This window comes from Gobio gobio (assembly GCF_949357685.1).
Source record: "Gobio gobio genome assembly, chromosome: 21".
NCBI lineage: Eukaryota > Metazoa > Chordata > Actinopteri > Cypriniformes > Gobionidae > Gobio > Gobio gobio.
The window spans coordinates 21,372,106-21,395,234 of record NC_137117.1 but is presented as its reverse complement, the minus strand read 5'-3'; the positions used below and the strand labels follow the sequence as shown (position 1 = coordinate 21,395,234).

The 23,129-nt window shown below is 38.3% G+C and overlaps 1 protein-coding gene across 1 annotated transcript in view; it reads left to right on the top strand.

Moving 5' to 3' along the window:
- The window catches only part of pex14 (peroxisomal biogenesis factor 14), a 95,183-nt gene that overhangs the window by 28,319 nt on the left and 43,735 nt on the right, over positions 1-23,129 (top strand). The window contains exon 3 of the mRNA XM_079802737.1: positions 11,553-11,637. Coding sequence (XP_079658863.1) covers positions 11,553-11,637 — 85 coding nt within the window. The remainder of the gene's footprint in view (positions 1-11,552; positions 11,638-23,129) is intronic.

The window sequence follows — 23,129 nt, the reverse complement described above, 5'->3', positions numbered from 1 at the left end:
GTAAATCCCCTCCGAGGGCCTTTAACTATGCGTTTTATAGGTCTCAAAAGGGCAAAGGCGCTGCTTGAACTTGCTTATATAAAATCGCAGTTGCCTCTGGGCTCTGGTAAGTGCAGTGTTGTTGATGAATTCCTTTTGCCGTGCCGATTGAGTCAGGTGTGTGTGCTGTACAATCAAAAAAAGTACTTCTGTCCGTCTGAGGACTCGCATGTATCCAAACAAAGCTTTTTTTCCTCTTTGTATATCATCAGGAGCCCTATCTTAGATTCATTCTGTTTTGTTATTAACACTTCTTAGAAGTCAGATGAGAAACAGGAACCCGCATGTATCTGCTAGCTGCTGGCAGCCTTGTCAAACACCTGGACCAGTGGCCCGAGGGCTTTAAGTGTTGTGACAACAAGAGAATGGCAGACAGGCCTAAACACTCGGAATAGGTGCTAAATGTGGCACATGTCATCATTTTGGGTGGACTCCCTGGTTAATCAGCAGTGGCCATTTCTGTGGAGAAGCTGGTCGCAACCTCAGAGACCTTCCTGTTGTTTATCACATACACAACTTTGCTCCTCTATTTTTGCTCCGTTTTCTTGTAGTTGAAGATGAGGTCATTGTTGAATGGTCATTTATTTAGTCACAACTGCATGACTTTCGTCCTAGGATGACAAAAGGAGACATTTTGATCTTTTTTTGCCCACGCACTTAGAAAGAATGTGGGCTGAAGATTTCAAGCTTTAGAAAAGAATCTCAAATTTGTACAAATATATTTATACACTACCTTTCAAAAGTTGGGGTTCAGTGACTTCAGTCAGATTTTTATTCAGCAAGGACAAATTTATCAGAAGTGACAGTTAAGACATTTTGAATGTTACAAATATTTCTATTTCAAATACATTCTGCTCTTTTAAACCTCAATTCATCAAAGAATCCTGGAAAAAAATGTATCAAAGTATCCACAAACGTATTAAGCAACTTTAGAATGATTTCTAAAGAATCACGTGACACTGAAAACTGGATTAATGGCTACTGAAAATTCAGCATTACATTTTAATATATAACATAATTATATTTCATAATATTACTGGTTTTACTGTATTTTTGATCAAATAAATGCAGCATTGGTGAGCAGAAGAGACTTCTTTCAAAAACAATTTTGAACGGTAGTTTATTTGTAAAACAAATCTCAAAATTTTTATTGAATAAAAAGTGTTCTGTTGAAAATCATGAGTTTGTCTTTGAAAACCTTTATATCGAAGTAACAAAGTAGCAATTTTCTTTTAATTAATCAGTCCATAAAACTGTCTGAATAATTTGTTTTAGGTTATAGAGCTGACTTAATGATTCGGTCCCAGTAATATAAATACATTTTAAAGCTGTACATTTCACTCCATTTGTCACACAGATGATATTTTGTATCCCACAGAAGAAAATAAGTCATATAGGCTCTTTTGAAGTGATATGAGAAATGAATAAACGATAACAGAATTTGAGTTTTTGATTGAACTATTCCTTTAAAGGAGTTCGGGAGAGAGCGAGAGAGAGTGACGACAGTCCCGTGGGACTCAACGGAGAAGTATTGTCATGTGTTTTTCTCAGTCAAGGTCGGCAGGGAATGTCAGAGCAGGTGTGTGTCTGTCAGTGAGTGGCCTGCCAGCGCAGCCCCTGGGCTCCAACACGCCATGCTGTGACACTGGAGCAGGACTCGCACTCTCTCTCGCTCTCTCTCTCTCTCACACACACACACACACACACACACGTCTGGATCCTCATGCCCCATAAAGCCAGTGCAGGTCACCTCCGGCCACTGTAAAGAGCCATATGTATTGAGCACATATTGCATCCGATACTGCAACAAAGCCATTTTGAATTGTAATAATTCACGTTGCTTTTAAAGGGAAAGTTCACTCAAAAAATGAAAAGTCTGTCATCATTTTACTCACCCTCACACTGTAGAACACAAAAGAAGATATTTTGAGAAATAGTTCTTTTTTTTTTCCTTTTTTGGTGCATACAATGAATGTTGATTTGGATCCCATTGATTGTCATTGTATGGACAAAAGCATTCTGTCTTTTGTGTTCCACAAAGAAACAAAGTCATACAGGTTTGGAATGACATGAGGGTGAAAATTCTGTCATCATTTGTTCATTTTGGGTTGAACGATCAAGGTGTGTCCATATGCAACTTCCCTTTGAAAGCCAGTCTGATCTGTCAGTCTTGTTTGTACTTTTACATGTGTTTGGATCCCTGCTTGTTCATTCCGTTGTGTTTTGGTGGTTATTGTTGCCTGGGCAGGGTCAAGAGAGTTTTTGCACAAACTCAACTGATTTGTACGCAGGTTTGAGAACAGGGCTGGGTGGCACCATCATACCGCAGACATGCTTTGGGCAATAATGCAGTAAAACCTGTACATTCTGGCTGAACCTTTTAGAAATGCACTATTATTCTCGCAGACAAGCATTTCTTAGATTCTGTGGCTTCAGTTGAGTAACAGCAATTCTCCATATGAGTCAACAAGCATAAATCACTCCGCTGCGTTTTTATTTTGTACCCCTTCCAACCCATTTTGCAAGAAAAACAAAACACAACTCATTTTTTTAATGCAATTTTAGTCACTACAGTAATTAAAATGTTCCCAGTTGTTTGGATGCATTAAATTAAAACTGCAAACCTTTTTTTATTGGTTTGCTGTGCCTTGGTGGTTTTGAAGGAGGCCTAATCTCATTGGTGGATTAAACACTTACTACTCTTCTCAGTCATGTGACTCTGATTGTGGTCTGAGTATCTCTTTAAATGCGAGCTCCATTGTCATCTAATCGTTCCTGACAGCTCTGACTATCACAAAGCCTGGGAGGCCTGTCGGTTCACTTGGACAAGCCACACACTTCCCTTCGCAACCAGTAGATGGTGGTATTCATCTTCTGAGATAGAGCCGTAAGAGGCCAGGTTGCCCTGTCTTTGTCGTATGATCTCTCTTCTTTAAACTTTCTTTGCCTTTTTTCTTCCTTCTACAAACTGTATCTCCCATACCGTGTGCTTTTGTTTTACTCAACACTCTCCATCCAGTTGTTTCCATCTCCACCACCCTCAGACTAATTGAGAGGAGGGTCACCGAGCAAGAGAGTCACAGCACCAATTCTTCGCCTTTTTGAAGACCGCAAAACTGTTGATCCGCAACGTGCAATAAGCGTCCCGAGCTATTGAATACAAGCCGCCGTGAGATGATAATGTCACCGGAATGTCACAATCTGTCTGCCGGTGGCGTGGCCGTCCCCTCTCAGTGTCATATTGTGCTTATGCCTAATCAACTAACCACCGGCAAGCACATTTCCCTTTTAATTGTCAATGTACTCTATGTCTGTTATCTAGTTTAGTGTAAGAGACGGCAAAGAAAATTGTACACTTTGATTTTGTGTGTGTGTGTGTGTGTGCTAGGTGGGCGTCTGGAGCGGAGAGGGAAGACACTCGTCAGGGTTATGGCAGTCATAGCTGACAAGAAGGCTCTTCCTTCCTCTCCATAAACCCCGCATTGTGCGGTTTGGACATGAGTGCGCCGTTGTTGCCATTGGTGCTGTTTTCATTTTGCTTCAATTAGCTAATTAGATGTGAAGGGTGGTAGTGTCTCTGAAAATGAAGGACAAGGATCCAGCGTCGGGTTTAAGACCGCCTTTGTGTTTATCTATGAGCCGGATCGCAACGTGTTATTAGGATGTGCCACCAAGTCATGATAGGCTGCTATTAATTTATGCTCTGTTTCCTTTAGATTGTCTTGAAATCGGATGTTTGCTTTTTCCCCCCAGGTTTTGTTACGAATTACACTGTGTGATGTGTGTGTGTGTGTGTGTGTGTGTGTGTGTGTGTGTGTGTGTGTGTGTGTGTGTGTGTGTGTGTGTGTGTGTGTGTGTGTGTGTGTGTGTGTGTGTGTGTGTTTACGCCCTGCTCATTTGCAACTCGGAGACATTTTGCACGTCCTGTCACCGAATGTCATCATTGACTGTAAAAGTAGAGAAAAAAATGCCTCAAATTACAGGAAAGCAGCACTGCATTAAAGAACAAAGAGGATCGATGGCAGTACATTAAACTTTATACAATTGGGGGGGAATCAACTAATTAAAATTGATTACTCTTGCTTTGTAAAAGTGTTTCTGAATTAAATTATTGTATGAAAACATTTTGACCAATTGAGGAGCTGAGGAAGTATCCATTACTGGATTACTGCTGGAATATTTGCGGTGAGCTGGGCTAAGTACTGTTTTTTCCCCCCCTCACTGCCGAGTCCAGGGGCCACAGTTTCATCTTTCTGTCTCTTTCTCTCTCATACACACACATTTCACACATTTTTTTTTCTTTCAAAAAATGTCTAAAAAGAATGTTAAATGTTATGTAAAAAAAATCTTAATATTTTTTTAAAATTTAATTTGACCTTTAGACCTCAAGATTCCTGTCAATTTTTTTCAAGTGTGACATTTATGTTATTATTTATTAGGCAATATAAAATTAAATTAATTAACTAGCATTCTGCCTTATATCAAACCCTTATAGCAAAAACAGATTTTACACTTTTAAAAGATGTTTTTTGAAATATGTCCAAAATGAATGGTAAAAATCATAATGAATGTATTTAAAAAATAAATGTGTTTTGTTTAAAGCAGAGCCTCACGGTTAGACCTTAAGATTCTTGTCTTTTTTTATTAAGTGTAAGATTTGTTATTTATTAAGCAATTTAGGTATCTTTTTTCTCTCTCCCTGAAGAGTTCAGATTAAATTCAGAAAAAAATAGCTCTTTTTTGGGGTTTTTGGTCAAAACTCTTTTAAAACCACACTGAATTAGCCATATGAACTAGTAGGTCTAATATCAAACACCTCAGTGAGCCGGGAAAATGCGTTGGAAGTGTAATTCCGGCACCACAGACACTTTGGCTCTCTCATTAGCGGAAACAAATGATCACATGTGAAAGCTGGACATATCTCCCAACAGTTAATAATAACGATTAAGATAAATTTGCCCCACATTAACAGAAATGTTTCCAGCAAATGCTCTGCTTTACCGTGTTCTATTGATTTACATGTTAAGAGGAAATATTTCAGGTCTGTAATCGAAAGTATTGAGTACTAGTTAGGCTAGTGTTACAGATTAGCCTGGGCTGAGTGAGGCAAGTTGCTGGCAAACATCTATGTTTGTTGAGCGCATGTGCATGTGTGTGTGGTCAAATGTGTGTCAGTGCCACCATAAACCTGTGACTTTCCCCTAGGCTTAAATAACAATCCTGTTTTATATTTATTTCTGTATATATTTATGAGATTATACCGTTTTAATTTGATGCTTTTCAAAATCAATCTTTCCGGTGAAAGTGAAATAACATGATATGCTGTTGATGTCATGAATTTGATAACAAATGATGGTTTGCAGGGTTTCCACAATCCTGGAAATAAATAGTCCTGATAATACAATTTACAAGATCATGGGTATTTCTGTATATCTATATATATATCATATTTATTTAGATAATAACATATCATTTTTATAAAGTGAAAATCCTTATCCACATCCAGTCATCAAAAACAACTAAAAGTTATGAATAAATCCTGGAAGTTCTTTGGTGGAAATGTTGTCCAGATAATGGGTATTTATGTAGTCATATATATATTTTTAGTTATGCCGGTAACACTTTACAATAAGGTTCATTAGTTAACTACATTAGTTAACATGAACTAATAATGAACTGCACTTATAAAGCATTTATTTATCTTTGTTACACAGTGAACTAACATGAACAAACCATGAACAGCTGTATTTTTATTAACTAACATTAATAAAGATTAACTAATGCTGAGCAGAGGTGTCGTTCATGGTTAGTTCATGTTAACTAATGCATTAACTAATGTTAACTAATACAATCTTATTGTAAAGTGTTGCCGTTATGCCTAATTCTAACGTATTTATTTGGATATTAATGCATAATTTATATAAAGTGAAAATCCTTATCCACATCCAGTCATTATAAACAACTAAAAGTTGTGAAAAAATCATGGCAGGTCTTTGGTGGAAAGTCTGTTTGGTGGAAATTTTGTCCAGAAGGCTTTCGTTCCTACATACTTTTGCTTATTTTCAAATCTTTGTATATCATATAACATAACTATCTTTTTCTCTGCTATTGTATTTGTTTTTTTTTGTTTTGTTTTGGTGGTAAACTTTGTTGTGACCTTTAAGTCGTCAAAGTTCAGAACATTCATAAAAAATTGCCTCCACCGTGATTTGAATATCAGCGCTGTAATCGCGGGTCTCTGTGCTCAATCCACTCGCAGCACATGGAAAATGTGTGTCGCTCTACTTTGTCATCAGTAATGGCTCTTTTTGCATATATCTATTTATCACGAATGTGACCTTTTGAAACTGGATTTGGTTGCATAAGGAAGATGGGTAAAGGCATAACTGACTGAGATATTCCCTTTTCATGCACTTTTTTTCAGTAGTTCAAAGTCGTAAACAGACTGCACAGTTATGCTGAAGACCGGTTGGAGTGACTGCGAAGATTTTTGTGATGATGACGAGGGGGAGGCAGGACATTTTAAAGGGATGGTTCACCCAAAAATGAAAATTCTGTCATAATTTACTCACCCGCATGTCATTCCAAACCTGTATGAATTTCCTTCTTCTGTGGAACTCAAGAAAATATTTCAGAAAATATCTCAGGATTTTTTTCCCTTCAATGTTGTTTTGGAGCCCGCAGACTTTCATTGCATGTATAAAACATTTGAAATTTTTCCTTCTGTTCCGCAGGAAGGTTTGAAATGGCATCAATTCTTCCAAAACTCAGTCAAAAGAAAAGAAAGCAAAAGTAAAATACTGCTATATGAAGAATGGTAAAGGTTTATTGACGTAATGTCGTGTGGGTGTGGAGTTGATCAGTAAGAATTGATTTCATACAGCTGTTTTAGATGAACTCTCTCTCGCTCATGCACACCCGGTTTGCTCAGTGGGCTCTCCTCGATAAAGGTCATTTAAAGCGGAAGTTGTCATAATTAGAAGGGCATTTTAAGATCTAATTATAAAAGATTAAAAACAGCATTTTGTGCATCAACCCATCAGGAGTTGAAAGGAATCTGACTGCATGGAAAACCGCATTGCAATTTCAGAGAGTCGGAGCGCTTAAAGCGTCCTAGATATCCATCTATGTCATGGAATCATTCACGAGAGAGGTTAATTAATATAGAAAGTCGACTACGGTCTCTTTCTCCCTCTCTCTTCTCCTGAAACCATTGTTTTGTAGGAATCTGAGACCAACCTAACACAATTGGATCAGTGTCTATTAGGCCTTTATTATATCAGGGGTGCTTCTTCACAAATGTACAGGGCAATTTGAAATGAATTGATTCACGCTGAGACTGGATCCCCAGACCTGCTAATGATTTCCTTTTAGCTTCCTTTACCCTTTCCTTTTAAGTGCCAACTGATGGGCCCCCACCTTCTGCTACGGTAGCTCTTCTTGTCCTTTCTCACGGAGCGGTCATTACTGTCAACAGTCCTGTAGCCGAAGATCAAACTCGTATACAGTCAGGAACACTTTTTGGTCTACAACTTCATTTCACGACTTCACACGGCCCTCCGCAAAGTTAAGATTTGTGCACGTGATTTGTCGCTAAAGGAGCTACTGGGCAAAATGCCTTGTTGATTTTTCTTTTCTTTTTCTAATAGCAACAAAAGATAAGCCCAGCTATTCATACATGCATAAATAAAAAAAAAAGGATAACATTTTCAAATTTCCTCAAATGTGAAGCTTTGTCACTGAATATGATGTAACAAGTTAAATTGAATGAAATCTGTAAATTGTCATGTATTTTGAAAAAAAAAAAAAGCTGCTTTGTTTTTGTGTTAAGAGTTTAAATATATTGCTCTGAATTATATGTGCTATATTTGCACATTTCCATGCATATTTCACTATATTCTCCAATTGTTAAAGACCCCTCTAGCTGCCTTTTAAGGGTATATTATTTTTATTTTAGACAAACATTTTCCTCCTTTTTTTTTTATAAAATATAAAGATTTATTAATATATAAGAGAGAAAAAAACTTTTCTCTAAGAGGCTTTTAAGTTTGTTGCATCCCTAACTCTTCACACACTGTTAAAGGCACTTTTGATGTCTCGATCACTCTTGGGATATCAAGATATTGAAATACTAAAAAAAATCCCCATCTACAAATTATTTAGTCTTGTTTGGCTTAATAGTACTTTTATAAGTGTGTTGCCTTGAGCAAAAGTATATTTCCCTGTTTGACCTGTTTGAAAAATTGCAAGGGAAGTCTTCCTTCTCATATCTATAAGCAAATTGTCTTCTTTAATTCTTACAGGTCAGCATTTATTTAGTTTGTGTTTTAATGGTCTCAAAATAGTACAAAAAAGAATTCAAAATCAGAATTCACTGGTTGTTCTTAGAATGACATTTTTAGGGTAAGTAGGATAAATTCAGGAAAATTGGAACACTTTTTGACATTAGTCAAAATGCAGTGTGATTTATCTGAATTCACCCTGTATAGACCAGATATTGAACTTTTAACTTGTTTAAAGGGGACTGAAATGATGAAAGCATCATACGAGGTTGTCTCTAAAAATTTGGCTGCCCTAATAGGACATTTATGTTTCCCTCCCGATCAATATCATCATGTTAAGGAGACGACCACCTCCTCCAAATTTAAGGCGAGTGTGAGGCAAAAGTGCTCTGTTAAAACTCGGTCCGATCCAAACTCAATCAACAACACGGCGCGATTTGCAAGACCTTGTCCAGTCATCATGTTCACGGCAGGCTTGTCTCCAGACGTGGCCCTTAATGTTGCTTGGCCCCTATGATTGAGTTTTCACCACTTTTTAGGTTGCACCTGACACTTGATCATTCATCTCATTTGTAAAGATTATCGGTTAGAACAGGGAGCACTTTCCGTGCATTAGCAATTTTAGCCTTACAAGAAACACTAGAAAATAATGGTTGATTAACAAAGAGTATTTACTGGTATTCAGCAAAGAAACATGCACCCACCTTTTTAATTTGAGTTAATATTTTGCTTGCCAAACCAAATGTGTCTTGTACTGACATGCAGTGATACAGCTCTCCCCCTTAAAAGCACAATCGTGCGCTGCTACCTTATACGACAACGAGGGTGATCTATACGTCAATAAGTAGACAAGACTAAAATCTGTGCAATGTGGTTATAATTGATTGAGATGTCTGGGTGGAACTTGCATAAAGCAGCCATGTCATCTGCAAAGAAAAGCACTTTTCTTCTCCCTGAAGAACAGACGTAACACTCTTGAAAAATAAATGGACATCGCCCTCATTTGTTATCCCACTTTGATCCCATCTTTTAGAGAAGTGTTTACAAGAATGCCGTGCCCCTTCCATCCAAGTAAAAGCTAGTCTCAATCACAAAAAGGAGTCGTATTTCAAGCCAAGGAGCTACGATTTTGACCCCTTTGTCTTTATAATCTTAAATGAAACATTCCAGCTCGTTTTTTTGGCTGGCGGTGACTCAATTGAGTGTTCTTTTCCTGTAAAATGTGATTTACTGTACACGCAACATCATTTTTGTGCAGTGAATAAAGAAATTGATGGTTTATGTGGTGTTTATAGAGCGGGGAAAGCGTGTTTCTGGATTGTAAAAGGCACTTGCTGTGTGATTTCTCCAACAACTCAAAACCCTCATCCATTCAAATATAGATTTTTTTCACTTGCGATTCATGTTTGAAGACTTCTCAGAACTGAGCTGAGGTGAACTTGTTCATTTGAGGCAGGATGTGCTTCAGTTTGATGATGTGGACTTTTTCTTGTCATAAGTTTCCTGGTGACTAAATTTAATCTGCCTTCATCTTATATATAGCATAGTCAGAAATGAATGGGTGCCCATTGTGGTTACTTCCCCCCCTTTTTTATCCTGGATTATTTTTTACATTAGTAAAAACCTTAAAGGTAACGATATGCATAAATGGGCTATATATTATGATGACACATGGTATGATTTTGTTGTTGATTATATCATTTTCATAAATTGAGACTATTTGACAAAAGGATGACATGGTGTGGGGTTTTTTTGGTGATGGTCTTGTGTGGTCTTCTGGAGATGGTCTTGTAATATGCACTCTTAAAGGCAAAAAAAAGCCCCTGAAAATGAACTCTAAGGCTTCATTTCCGACACTGATATAGAGATCCAGAAATTTTCAGAAAGGTCATGTTCACATTGAACATTGTCCCCATGTGTTCTGAAACCAGGTGCGACCCATGCAGACACTGCCTCAGATATTTGAAGACAAATGCGGCCTGCCTGCCTGCTTGCTTATTCCAATTATCGGAATCATAATCTCATGCCGTTCCCTAAATCGGCAGTGCTCCCCTTTTGGTCTTCCTCCTTCATCCAACAAAGTCAAAGTTGTTCCCCATAAATTGAAGCTGAAATCAATATGATGTGTTTTTGAAAGGAAAACCGGGTCCCCAACTCACTCTGTCTTGATTTGTCGCCACAGAATTATACAGCCGGCCCGACTATTACACATTCTTCTCAGCCTATTTTCAAAATGCAATCCTTTTGGATTGAAACAGGTCTTTAGTATATGCAATGCATTACCTAAAACGGATTACCACAGACAGCGCGCTCAATCACTTTTTATCTTTTGCCGCTTAAAGAAAAAGAACAGTAATCAAAACCTTTCAACCTATTAGAGGGATGACTTTTACAATTGAATCACAGGGACCACAGGTGCGATAACGAGGCGGCTCGGCTTTATCCTTGAGTGTGCGTTTCCCCCCCTATCTCCAGATGTTATTTCATGTTTATCTGTTCTTTAAAAGCACCACTTCAGAGCCCGCACTTCAAATTCATGCTATAATGGTGTTTGAGGAGGAGACCCTTTTTTAATTCTAGGAGAAGCAAGCTAAAGTGGCAGATCAAGGTGCATCTCGAAGGAAAACACGATGGAATCGATGGGAAATGGTGCTGCACTTCCGACTACACGTGTTCTGATGATATTTAATTTTCTAGTGCATTAACACTCAGTCATTACAACATGCAGCCTAGGTGATTTGATCATAATGCATTTTCTTCTTTAAGAATCGCTGAAGTTTTTAGCCAGGTATTCTGCCGTTATTAGATACAGATGGGCACTTCAGCATTAAGTATAGATTTTCAGTCCCTGCTCACTTAAGGCTAGGAGTTTGTCTTAAAGAGGATAATGGCAAATTAAACTCCATACCCCATTTGTTCAGCAAACCTTGATGGGATAATTTTATAACTGCTGATTCACTCATTTCCTAGATTTATCTCTAAAGTGGTTTGGTGGTCTGGCCTCCATATACTTATTGGGAGGGGGAGGGCTATTTTATAAGTTCCTGTTGTTGGCTGATGATATACCTTGGGGAGTTGGAAATGTACAATAATTCAGCCGCCTTGCAAGAATTCCCGAGTCTTCCTCTCATTTCCAGAGAAGTTAATTTACTGATGACTTTCTATTATACTGATGAGCTCATTTCACGGTGCAAATGTATGAATTTTTTTTTTTCATTTTCGTCTTCGCAGATTGCCACTGCAGTGAGGTTTCTACAAAACCAGCAAGTTCGCCAGAGCCCCCTGGCAACCAGAAAAGCTTTTTTAAAGAAAAAAGGTGAGTATCATCAGTATGTTCCTGAACTTAATGTGTGAAATATTGCAATATTTTCACAGGCAGAACGGCTACAAGATGGCTCAGTTCCAAGACTTTGACCTTAAATTTAGCCAACTGGAATGCTTTTGTTATTTTTTTCAGGCATGAGCAGAATCAGTTTATTAAAGAAAGCCTTTTTGCAATGTCGGGTTAAAAGGACAGTTCTCCACAATTTTTTTTTATACCTTGCGTCATTCCAAACGTCCTTTTTCGAGAATGCATAAAGAGAAGTTTTGAAGAAGGTCCATGCTCCTCTCTTACTTTCAATAAAAGTAAATGGGGACTGATGCTGCCATAAATGATAAAACAAATAGTTAATATGACAAATATGATAAATGTTCTGAAGATATATTAAAGGTTTAGGTGGCCAAATGATAGAAATTTGGTTTGGGAGACAAGTTCAGCATCTACTTCCCAGTTGTGTGGAAAAGAGCAGCTCTTTTTTTTTTTTACCATCTTGTACCAAAGTCATCAAGGTTTCAGGTGAGTAAATAATGACAGAATGGTCATTTTTGGGTGAGCCGTCCCTCAGTTTTAGGAACAGCATGCAGTCCCAAGATTTTCATGGGGTGAGGTCATTTGCTTTTAAGGGTCAGGGGGTCGAGGCCATTGTTGCATGCCCTGGAGGGTCAGGTTGGGGTCGATCGGGCTGCAGAGAGCTTGATCCCAGCTGTGTGGATAAATGACCCATCAGTTGGGACGCTTCTTTGGGATCCAGAAAATTAATATTGACAAACCCTCCTGCACTTTCAATGGAATTGTCAATTATGCTACCTCCCAGCATTTTAAAGCTTTTACTTAATTTAGCTGTTATCATAAATATTAAAGCACTGGAATGCATCGGAAAGTTTTATCGACCAGAGAAGTAACGTGTTGTGAGCATACATATGCATTCACTCTAAATTCAGAGCAGTTTAGGTATCAATCAATACGTGTGTTTGATGCATAACCCACCACTATCTCTCCTATAGCACAAACCCCTTTCAGATCAGATCACCGGCCTGAGTGTGCGCTGGATAGTAATCAATCCTTACGCTGTATTTTGATCTTTTTTTGAGTTTTATTTTTTCCTTTTTCAAAACCAAGCACTGAAAATGACATTGTGATGTTTTAGTGAATCACTTTGGGGGCGGCAGTGATGGAAACCGAGAAGCACAATGTAATCTGTCTCACTTTACGGCTTATTTGAGTGTTTTGCAAGCAGGTCTTAAAACTTTAAAATCAGTCACATAAAATGACGATCACTTCGGCGCTGAAATGCATATCATTTTTTAAAATAAAATATAGTCCTTCACAAAGGTCAGATTAGTTTTATCTTGATTACATTTAAGTTTAGCAAGGTCAGCATTGTCCTTTATAACATGATAACTCATCTCTCTCTGCACAGTATTGATAATTGTAAATCTTAGCAGAGCTGTGCTTATCTGACATGCAGTACTCTCACGACTTTTCCTTTTAGTTCTTATTTTAAATGAAATTTGTTCTGTCAGGACTAATTAATGGTAAAGGCAGGTGGATTTGGCCTACGATGGTGCTAGTAGAGGGGCAGAGGAAAGCGAGCCTAATAGCTCAATGACCGGTGTAGGTAACTGGAGACAAAATCCATAGATGCCGGCTGCTGTTGTTCACATCAGTGGCTTATTATGACTTCTCAATATCTTTAGCATTTTCCTCGGTCAGTGCTTCTCGTTAGCAGTAGATCGGCTTCATTTATAATTCACAGCTGGGTTATGCGGCTTAATATGCAGTATGTTCATGGCAAAATGTGGTTATTTCGTGTACGACTGAAATTGTACCCAGCTCCAGGTATTTGCAGGTTTTGAGCGATATGCGTAATGTTTGTGTTTTGTAGCAAGTGTGTTTGGCGGTTCAAATGGATTTCTCAAAGGGGTGTACTGGTACATCAAATATTAATATGCTAGTGTGTCACTGTTTCATGATAGGTCAACCCCCCCCTCCCCCCAACTGAAGTCAATAGTGTTCAATGGGTCCCTGAATGTGACTGGATGTTTCATTACGCTTCCTAAAAAGGATATATAATTATTATATTCCCTCTCTCCAAACATTTATTTTGTATTTATTTATTTATTTAACATTTATTTTCGTGCATTTTATTTCTTACTTTTTAAGGGAATAATACAATTTGACACTTTTAGTTTAGTTTTTAAATTAAAATTATATTATCAACAACAGTATTGAGATATATATTTTTTATTAACATGAATTTTAATATTTATTACTATTTGACATGTCCTTTTTCTCAAGCTGCATGAATTCCAGAAACATGTGGTATTTATAATTCATACATACATACATACATGTATCTCTGCATAAGTCTCTGGTTTGTATGCGTATGTAATGTATATTTAGATTGACTTTGACCCCTCCGAACAGCAAAACCAGGTTGTAATGGGGAACACGGTGAACTCAGGACTATCATGGCAATGTGCCCCCAGGGTGTGTTTAAACATCAATAGATCTATAGCTGGAAGACTCGGCCTTGTGCTATTGCTATTCTAATTTGATGTTGTACTTTTTATGCGGACATTTGGAGATCTTTGAACGAGGACACTATTTCCAGGTCACTAGCCTTTTAATTTCCGACCCTTGTAACCGAGAGATTATTGATAGAACTCAGAGCACAAAGCTGTTTACAACCACAGCGGACGAGTTATCATCAACGCTTCAAGTTTAATTTCTTATGTTTCCTTTGCTCGCTCATGCAATTTTGGGTGGGACGCAGCTGCTTACACCCTGAGGATGACTTTGCTGTGATATTACCACTTGTCACGTAGTTATGAAAATATGCTAAACATTGGAATAGACAACTATTCAATATCCCCTCAATGGACGTTCCCAATGGGACGATCAGACCATCAATCAGACGGCTTAATTAAGCTAGTATGATTTAGGAATGATTTGTAAGTACTGTATGTACAGTTCATAACGCCTGTTGTTAAGGACAGATTTCAGATTAAAGTCACAATGACCCTTTTGTTTTAATTGTGGTTCGCAATCAGCAGCCTTTTGTCAACACGCAAACCTTTTTGTTTTTTTGACTAGTCCCTCAAATGGCAGAAGAGCACAGGCTTTAAAGTGAGCCGTCTGTAAATTTGCATGTGCTGGAAAATCGTCTTGTGTCAGCACGGAGCCATTTCTACTGAGCCTCACCTTCAACAATGTAATTATGTCACAATGTTGTATCACTCTGAAAGCAACTCGTGCAATTTGAAGGGTAGGAGGGAGACTAATCTAGAAGCAAAGTGCTGAGTAATCTTAAGCCAATTTCTTCTTATTAAATTTCTCCTGAAATTTACCATTTTCCCAGTGCCCTGCTGAGCTCACAGAAGCAATTTTAACATGCTGCTCTATGTGTGGTTCTTGCAAGTGTTTTCAGCGCCATTCCTGGAGTTTGCTCGAAAGTTTAATTTGATTAACATTGTTCATATTAAAGCATGCCTTAAAAAAAGCTGGCTGAAATGACGGATCAGTGGTTATGAAGGTGACCTTTAATTTTCACTGTTTATGGCTAATACCTATTAATTAGGGATAGGGTTAAGCCAAGGTCATTGTAATAATTGCTAAATGCTGGAACAGATCCTTCAATAGTAATGGTTGATGTACTCGTCTAGATTATCATTGGCATTTAAGAGTTTTTTTCTCTGTATTCCACACTATAGTTCTGTGCATCAGTGCTTCATTTAACCATTTGTGCTCCGTTTTTAGCTCACATTGCATTTTATAGAGACAGCTTTTTGCCACTGATAAGTACAACGGTTTCCCCCATTGTTTCTTATATATGTACAGTACACCCTTAGCCACATCACTAAGCCTTAAGTACCCCTTCATCAACCCCAGACCAGAAATGTGTCCCTTTTAACTCACATTATACTGTATATAATTTAGCATTATCTTTAATATTATTAAAGTGGCATTATTACAATGAGTCACTTTTAAACTAAAAGCAATCAATACTGTGGGTGAAAAATAGACTCACCCAGTTGCTGGAAGAGGAGTATGAGGAATATAGGCTAGAAGCTGATATTTTATAACCGCATTTAGTTTGTTATTGGTTGGTTTTATAGCCTGAGACATTTGATGGGATGAAAATATGAAAGAGCGGGGTATTGTTGTGAAGTGTGAGATGAGTATAGAGCACTTTTGCAGAAATTGACCTAAATCCTCACAAATTGAATAAATTTAGGCTACGCCTATTGTTATAGTTATACTCTTAGTTCCTTAACAAAATAGCTACATAAGCGATCATCTAAACAAAATTTCATAAACATTTATTTTTTGATTGCCCTGATATTTTAATTTGTTAAAGGTCCCATGGCATGGCATTTTTCTATTATTTTATAGTGTTTCCTGAGGTGTACTTATATTGTTAGTATGACTTTTACATCATAAAATGTCATAATTTAGAAATAAAAGGCATTTTTTCTATACTGCTGTTTGCCCTGTGGCTGACTGCCCTGCTTCAAGAGGCGTGTCTGCTGTGAGACTTCAGGAAAAACGCCCACTGTTGTAATTGGCTGACATCTTTGCATTTTAAATGAGCGGAGGGGGCGTCGTTTAACGAGGCACGAGCAGGCACGAGTCTGCCAGAGACAGATGGACCTGTGTTCACTTCACATCAGTTCTCTCAGCATGTCTCAGTTCAGGGTGAACTGTTGTAGTTACTAGAATATACTTCAGGTTATTAGTTTATTTCTAGTCAGAGGGGCTGTCACTCATGTCAGAAAGTTAGTAAATTATGGATCAGCGCTGACTCGAGACGCGAACCGTTTAGAACGATTCAGTCCGATTTGGTGAACTGGTTCGGTTCACTAAAAAGAACCGATTCAAAAGAATGATTCGTTCGCGAACAGGACATCACGGAGACGGAGCGATTGCTAACAAAGTTATTTATAGTAACTACTGAGTTATGAGAGCGTTGTCTGTCAGCGCGAGTTTATTGTGTTTGTATCTGAGAGTTCTGAATAAACACGAGTCCGAGTCACGCCGAGTCCTCTTCATCATTATTCTACCAACTTTGTAACACATGCAATGTACCATTACAGCGAGATGAACGAGTTAGTAAGTTTGATTAAAGCATTATTTCTAGATATGTTCCAATCATATGAATAGCGTCAGTGATGCGCATTGAGTAACTTACACAGCGCAAACAAAGACACAACAGCAGTAATCGAATGTAATCCAGTTTATTGTGGGGAAAGCTGGCTAGCCTAGCCCAGATACCCTCACGCTTACCCCCCTTCTGCTTAATCTCACGCCGCGTTTGGTGCCTCCGCTGTGGGCCAGATGCAGTACTGGGGGTCGGGGATGTTGAAGGCCGAGCTTCGGCGTGTGTGAGGTTTATCTCTAAAGATGTTACTGCTGATGTTAAACAGAAAAGACTGTATGCACATTTTAGAACAGATAGACGCGACGAGGACGTACAAAACACTGACTCACAAGATAGAAAACACGAAAACACCGTTCTGTCGGGAGAGAGAGAAGCCGCAGCGTGTGCACGAATAATAAATAATTAGCTACACATCAGAAATCAATGATCACAGATCAGAAGGAACTGAAGAAAGACTTCTGTTTTCATTTGTACATCCAAACACTGAGAAACTGCCAGTTCACTCGTTCACAAGTAACGTTAATGATCTCGAGTGTTTGCATGGGCGTGGCAGATTCTCTGGGCGGGGGAAAGGGAGGAAACCGTTCCTGCTTGGACGTCAAACCAGGAGGCTTCAGGATTGGCTAGTCTGGCCTGTCATTTTCTCAAAGGCAGAGAGAGACAGCCAGAACTCGGGTTTACACCGATCAACATTTCTATCCACTTGGGGACAATATTCAGGCTAGGGGAACTCATATTAATGTTGAAATACCTCATAAAATGAAAATTTCATGCCATGGGACCTTTAAAAAATGTAAATGTCAACTAGAGATGCGCAGATCAGCTCTAACAACCCTAATCCGCTGTTTAAAAAAACTCATCCACCCGCCACCCACCCGCATCTATGATTTTCTCTGATTTACATATCCGCACCCGATCATCACATTACAATTATTCAAATTCTCATAAACGTGGTGATATCGTAATACGAAGTAGGTTGCTTTTAAAAAACGTATTCTTTGGCGAAAATCATTTAAACTAGGTGTCGGCAACCTAGACTATATGGCACACGGAGTAGTAGGCTAATTGCTGGGACGTGAGCAATAGCGAGAGATGTGTTTGTATTTAATTCAGATAAAGTACATTGCACATGCAGATCTACATTTTGAGGTAATCATTCATCATAGTAACACATCTCGTTTTATTAAGTTAGGAGCTATAAATATGATCGTGTGAGATTTAAATTGCGCAAGACAATGACAGCGCGCAGTTCTGAAAGCCCAAGCGCTGCGCATCACGCACACACAAAAGTTACTCACTGACAGCTTATAGCTTGTTACGCTATTTGTTACGCTTAGCTTTGAGGGAAAAAAAGTTAATGGTATACAGGGAGTGCAGAATTATTAGGCACGTTGATTTTCTGATCATATTTTTTTTCCAGGCACATTTGACCAATTCCAAACCACAGTAATCCTAATAACTACTATTGATTTAGTATTTAATAATGTATAAGTGATATATAATTGTTCATGAAGGCTGGAAATGAAAATCACCTTATATTCAGGTGTGCAGAATTATTAGGCATGTTTTCTTTTACAGATAAATTGAGCCAAAAAAGAGATTTAACTCAGACTGAAAAGTCAAAAAGTATTAAATGCCCATGAGAAGGATGCAATACTAATGCAATACTAGACATTGCAGTTAAGGCATGACCATTGGACAGTGAAATGCTCGTTGGGTCAGCAGGATCTGACAAAAACAGGTGGTGAAGAAAAGACACCTGTTAACTGCAAAATAATTAAGAATTAAGGTGAAGAATTAAGGGTGAAACCATCAGGAACCCTTTAGTCTCCAGCGCCACCATTTTCCAAAGCTGCAACCTACCTGGAGTCTCCAGAAGTGCAAGGTGTCAGGATCTCAGAGACTTCAGTTAGGTAAAGAATCCTAAAAAATGACCCCCACTAGATAAGAATCACAAGCTGAAGTGTTGTAAAATACATGAAGAAGGTTTTTTTATAGGCTTTATGGACAGATAGGTTGAGAGTGACTCTTGAAGGACCAGCACCACATCCTCTAGTACCACTGTTTGAAGAATTCATCTTCCAGAATCTGGCAGTACGTTTTGGGAGTTCATTTTAGTCCATCCTGAAGTCCGTTTTGCAGAGATGGACTAAAAATGAACACCCAAAACGTACTCTGTTCCATCATGGTGGTTTAAGTCAGTTAGTGAAGTGATAGCATACGACTACCTTGAACTCATTTCAATACTTGTTTAAAATTTGCAAAGCTCTTTAAGGGCGAATGCACGGATCCAATACACTGATACACATCCAATATTCTCCCAACTGTTTATGCTCACTTAAGATATAATCAACTTTGTTTACGTGAATACTCGCCAAAACAGACATTTTGACATAATTTTGTGTATTTGTCTCTTAAAGTGCGAAAAAAAAACATTTAAAGAAGAAAAAAATCATCAACTGATTTCAAAGCTGCTACAGAAATGACTTTCGACTTCGAGGACCTTGATAGAAATGTAGTGAAATAAAAATCGTACATTTCCAGAAAAAAATAATACTCAAGTACAGATATTCAAAAAGTGTACAGTACAGTACTCAAGTAAATGTATTTTGTAACTGTCCACCTCCTGCGGTTAAACAGTGCTTGTATTGCGCATAATTCTAATAATTCCGGCAGGTTCTGCACAAGCCACTTCTCAGTCTGAAACCGCTTGAGAGTCACAAGTACCAAAATTAGTGGCTCACTGCGCTTAAATGGTCAAATGCTGTTGTGTAACAGTATTTTGGGTCTGTGCATAAACTCTTAAAGGGACAGCAGTCTAATATTCCTGCTGCTGTTTGTCCTGTTCATCAAAGAACAAAAGACAAAGAAAATCTGTGTTTTCTTATGAAAATAATACTTTGCGTTGAAGAAAATAAAATTGTTGTTTGTATATGCTATCAATTATAGTTCTTATAGTTAAAGAAAATCGGAATCTGCAGAAATCGGTATCAGCAGGTCACTTACCAAAAAATCAGAAACAGCCAAGAAAATTGCAATCGATGCAATGTCTAATGCAAACCTATTTTTTGTTTTTTTACATTTAATTAATTAATTGAAGAGAGATTATGAGAAAGGGTAACAGGATCAGGAAATGACATCAAGGAGGCGCCAATGCCTTTTTACATTGTAATGTCGTTTCTGTTTTATAGGTTTAACAAAGAATTCAAATCTTTTCAAGTGCTACCTGGTTGGGAATCACTATAAGGTAATATTATAAGGTGACTTTGATCTGTCTGTCATGATGCATGTAAATGAGAGAAGCATTGTGGACGTTACAAAGATCAGAGATCAGCTTTCAGGTCAGTCACTTCCCCCAAACAGACCTAAATATCCATCCATCTTAATTTCTAATACAGTTTAATGGCATATTTATGTAAATATTTTCCAGTTTTGCTCTATATTAACGGTGAGAAATGTCAAAGCTCCCATAAAATAAAACAATACCATCTTCTGGTGGAGTGGGGAGTTAAATTGGATTCTTGCAGCAAGCAGCCATAGTGGCGGGCAGCTGATGAAGGGGAAAATAGGAAGCACTTTGATTACATGTTGCAGCGTCTTTACACAACAATCTCTCCTACACATATTATTTACATGCCGTTATGCTCTAATCCGTGCTGAAGGATACCTCCGTGATTTCCACCCCTTTCACCCTCTCAGTATTTCTGTCTCCCTCTCTTTTCAAGGGGAATGTGATTGGTCTCGGTAAGCATTCAGAGATATGCGCTAATGTTTTCTAAGCAGGTCATTTTACAGTGTAAATTGTGAATTACTGATCTCCCAGTACATCATTACATCACTCTTTGATTGAGCTTTCCAAATGTGGGTGTATATGTACTTATTATCTAGGCTTGCGTTAATTGTATGAGCTGTCCTTAAAGAAAGGTGGTTTAAAGAAGCTGCGTGTAATCACTACACTGTAATTACTGAGGTCTGTACAATTTTACCAATAAATTCCAAAATTATCGTACTGAGAAAGTTCTGTAAACTAACATTTCTTAGATTGAGCCATAACTGCCAGAAAACAAGCAATGTCTCTGTATCTCAATTTTTGTAATTTGATGTACACTAATGAGCATGTGGGTTTAGTGATGTCAACTTAGTGGGTAGCACTTTGTAATCACTTTACAGTGTTTTCAGTGACTGTTTTCAGATGCATTTTGTCCCCATCAGTTCTATATTTTGATTTAAAGATTTTATTAGATAAATATTTTATTAATTTATTTAAACTGTACCTTATTTTTTTATTTTAAGTTTCATTATTTTATTAGGGCCTGAGCACCGATGGTGTGAGGACCCTATTGTATTTGCTCAGCCTATTATTATTCTTCTCCCAAATTAATTGCGTTTTTGAGGGCCTAAACATGCTCAAAAACTCATGAAACTTTGCACACACGTCAGAAGTGGCGAAAATGTACATCTGATATGCTTTTCAGAATTAGCCATGGCAAAATGGCTCGATAGCGCCACCTACAAAATTTCAATTAAGCGCCGTTCGAGGTATGTTTCACGTACGAGTATGAAATTCGGTAGACACATGTAACAGCCCAATACCTACAAAAAAGACCCTGGGTGCAAAATCTATAATCCATTTCCAGACGTTGTACTTTAACAAACCCCTCCTAGAGATTTAATCAGATCAACATCATATTTGGTCAGTCTAATCTAAAGGCCTTAGCGATGTTAAATTGCGAAGATCTTGAGTTTTCCCTGGAGGGCGTGTCCGTGGTGGCCTCACAAAATTCGATGTTTCGCTATAAAACAGGAAGTTGTTGTAACTCGGACATTCAATGTCCGATCTGCCCCAACGACGTCACATGTTTTATTAGAGTCCTGGCCTGAAGACATCTACATGCCAATATTCATTTACAGTCATAGCGCCACCTGCGGGCAACAGGAAATGCCATGTTTTACACTGTGATTAACTTCTCATTGAGATTTAACCAGAACAACATCATGTTAGGTCAGCCTAATCTAAAGGCCTTTGCAATGTTAAATTGCGAAGATCTTGAATTTTCCCTGGAGGGCGTGTCCGTGGCGGCCTCACAAAGTCTGATGTTTTGCCATGACACAGGAAGCTGGTGTAAGTCAGGCATACAATGTCCAACCTGCCCCTATCAAACTTCATATGTTTGATAAGAGTCCTGACCTGAAGACTCTACATATGAGTTTTAGAATTAGGCGTGGCAAAATGGCTCGATAGCGCCACCTACAACATTTCAACTAAGTGCCCCTCCCACTATGTTTCAGGTACAGGTATGAAATTCGGTAGACACATGTAACAGCCCAATACTTACAAAAAATCTCCTGAGACGAAATCTGAAAACCAACAGGAAGTGAGATATTTTGAATTTTCTTTGCAAAATTGTTGCTCATTTTCCCATTTCCAGACATCGTACTTTAACAAACTCCTCCTAGAGATTTTATCCGATCAACATTATATTTGGTCAGTCTAATCTAAAGGCCTTTGCGATGTTAAATTGTGAAAATATTGAGTTTTCCCCAAAGGGCGTGTCCGTGGTGGCATTACAAATTTCGATGTTTCGCCATGAAACAGGAAGTTGTTGTAACTCGGACACACAATGTCCGATCTGCCCCAAACGTCACATGTTTTATTCAAGCGGCAACCTCCCGCAGTTTCTCTTGAAGCCAATACAGAAGTGACATATGCTGCAATTCATCGACTGGCCGTTAGGGACAGGCTCCAGAAGGGAGCAGAATCTCATTGAGCTCCATGTTAAAATGCCCAACTTTACAGCAGATTAAAACATGTTTACAGCCTGGTACAAGTTGTGGTTTTGGTCTATATAGCTAATTTTGCCCTTCATGACAACTGTGAGGGGGGTGAATTTTTTTATAACTCATTCGTTTACATTATATAAAGCATTAAAGTTCTGTCTGTTTGTCATCGCGTCTCTTCAGCTCCGCCCACGTTCCACCTTTTTACCCACATTCTGTTATCTGGGACTGACGCGCTGCCAAGATGGCAACGGCCAGCTCGACCATACTTTGTGATTCAAAACTGCTCATCAGAATCCTATGGGTGACATCACGGACACTACGTCCATATTTTTTTTTACAGTCTATGGTTTTATTTGAGTTATGATCTGAAGACATCTACATGCCAATATTCAGTTACAGTCAAAGCGCCATCTGATGGCAACAGGAAATGGCTTGCTTTATACTATAATTCACTCTCAGAAACACTTTTAAATATGCCATGAAATCCCAAACATGCTAGATACACATTTAATCTTGCAACACATGGCTACGTGCTAATGTATGT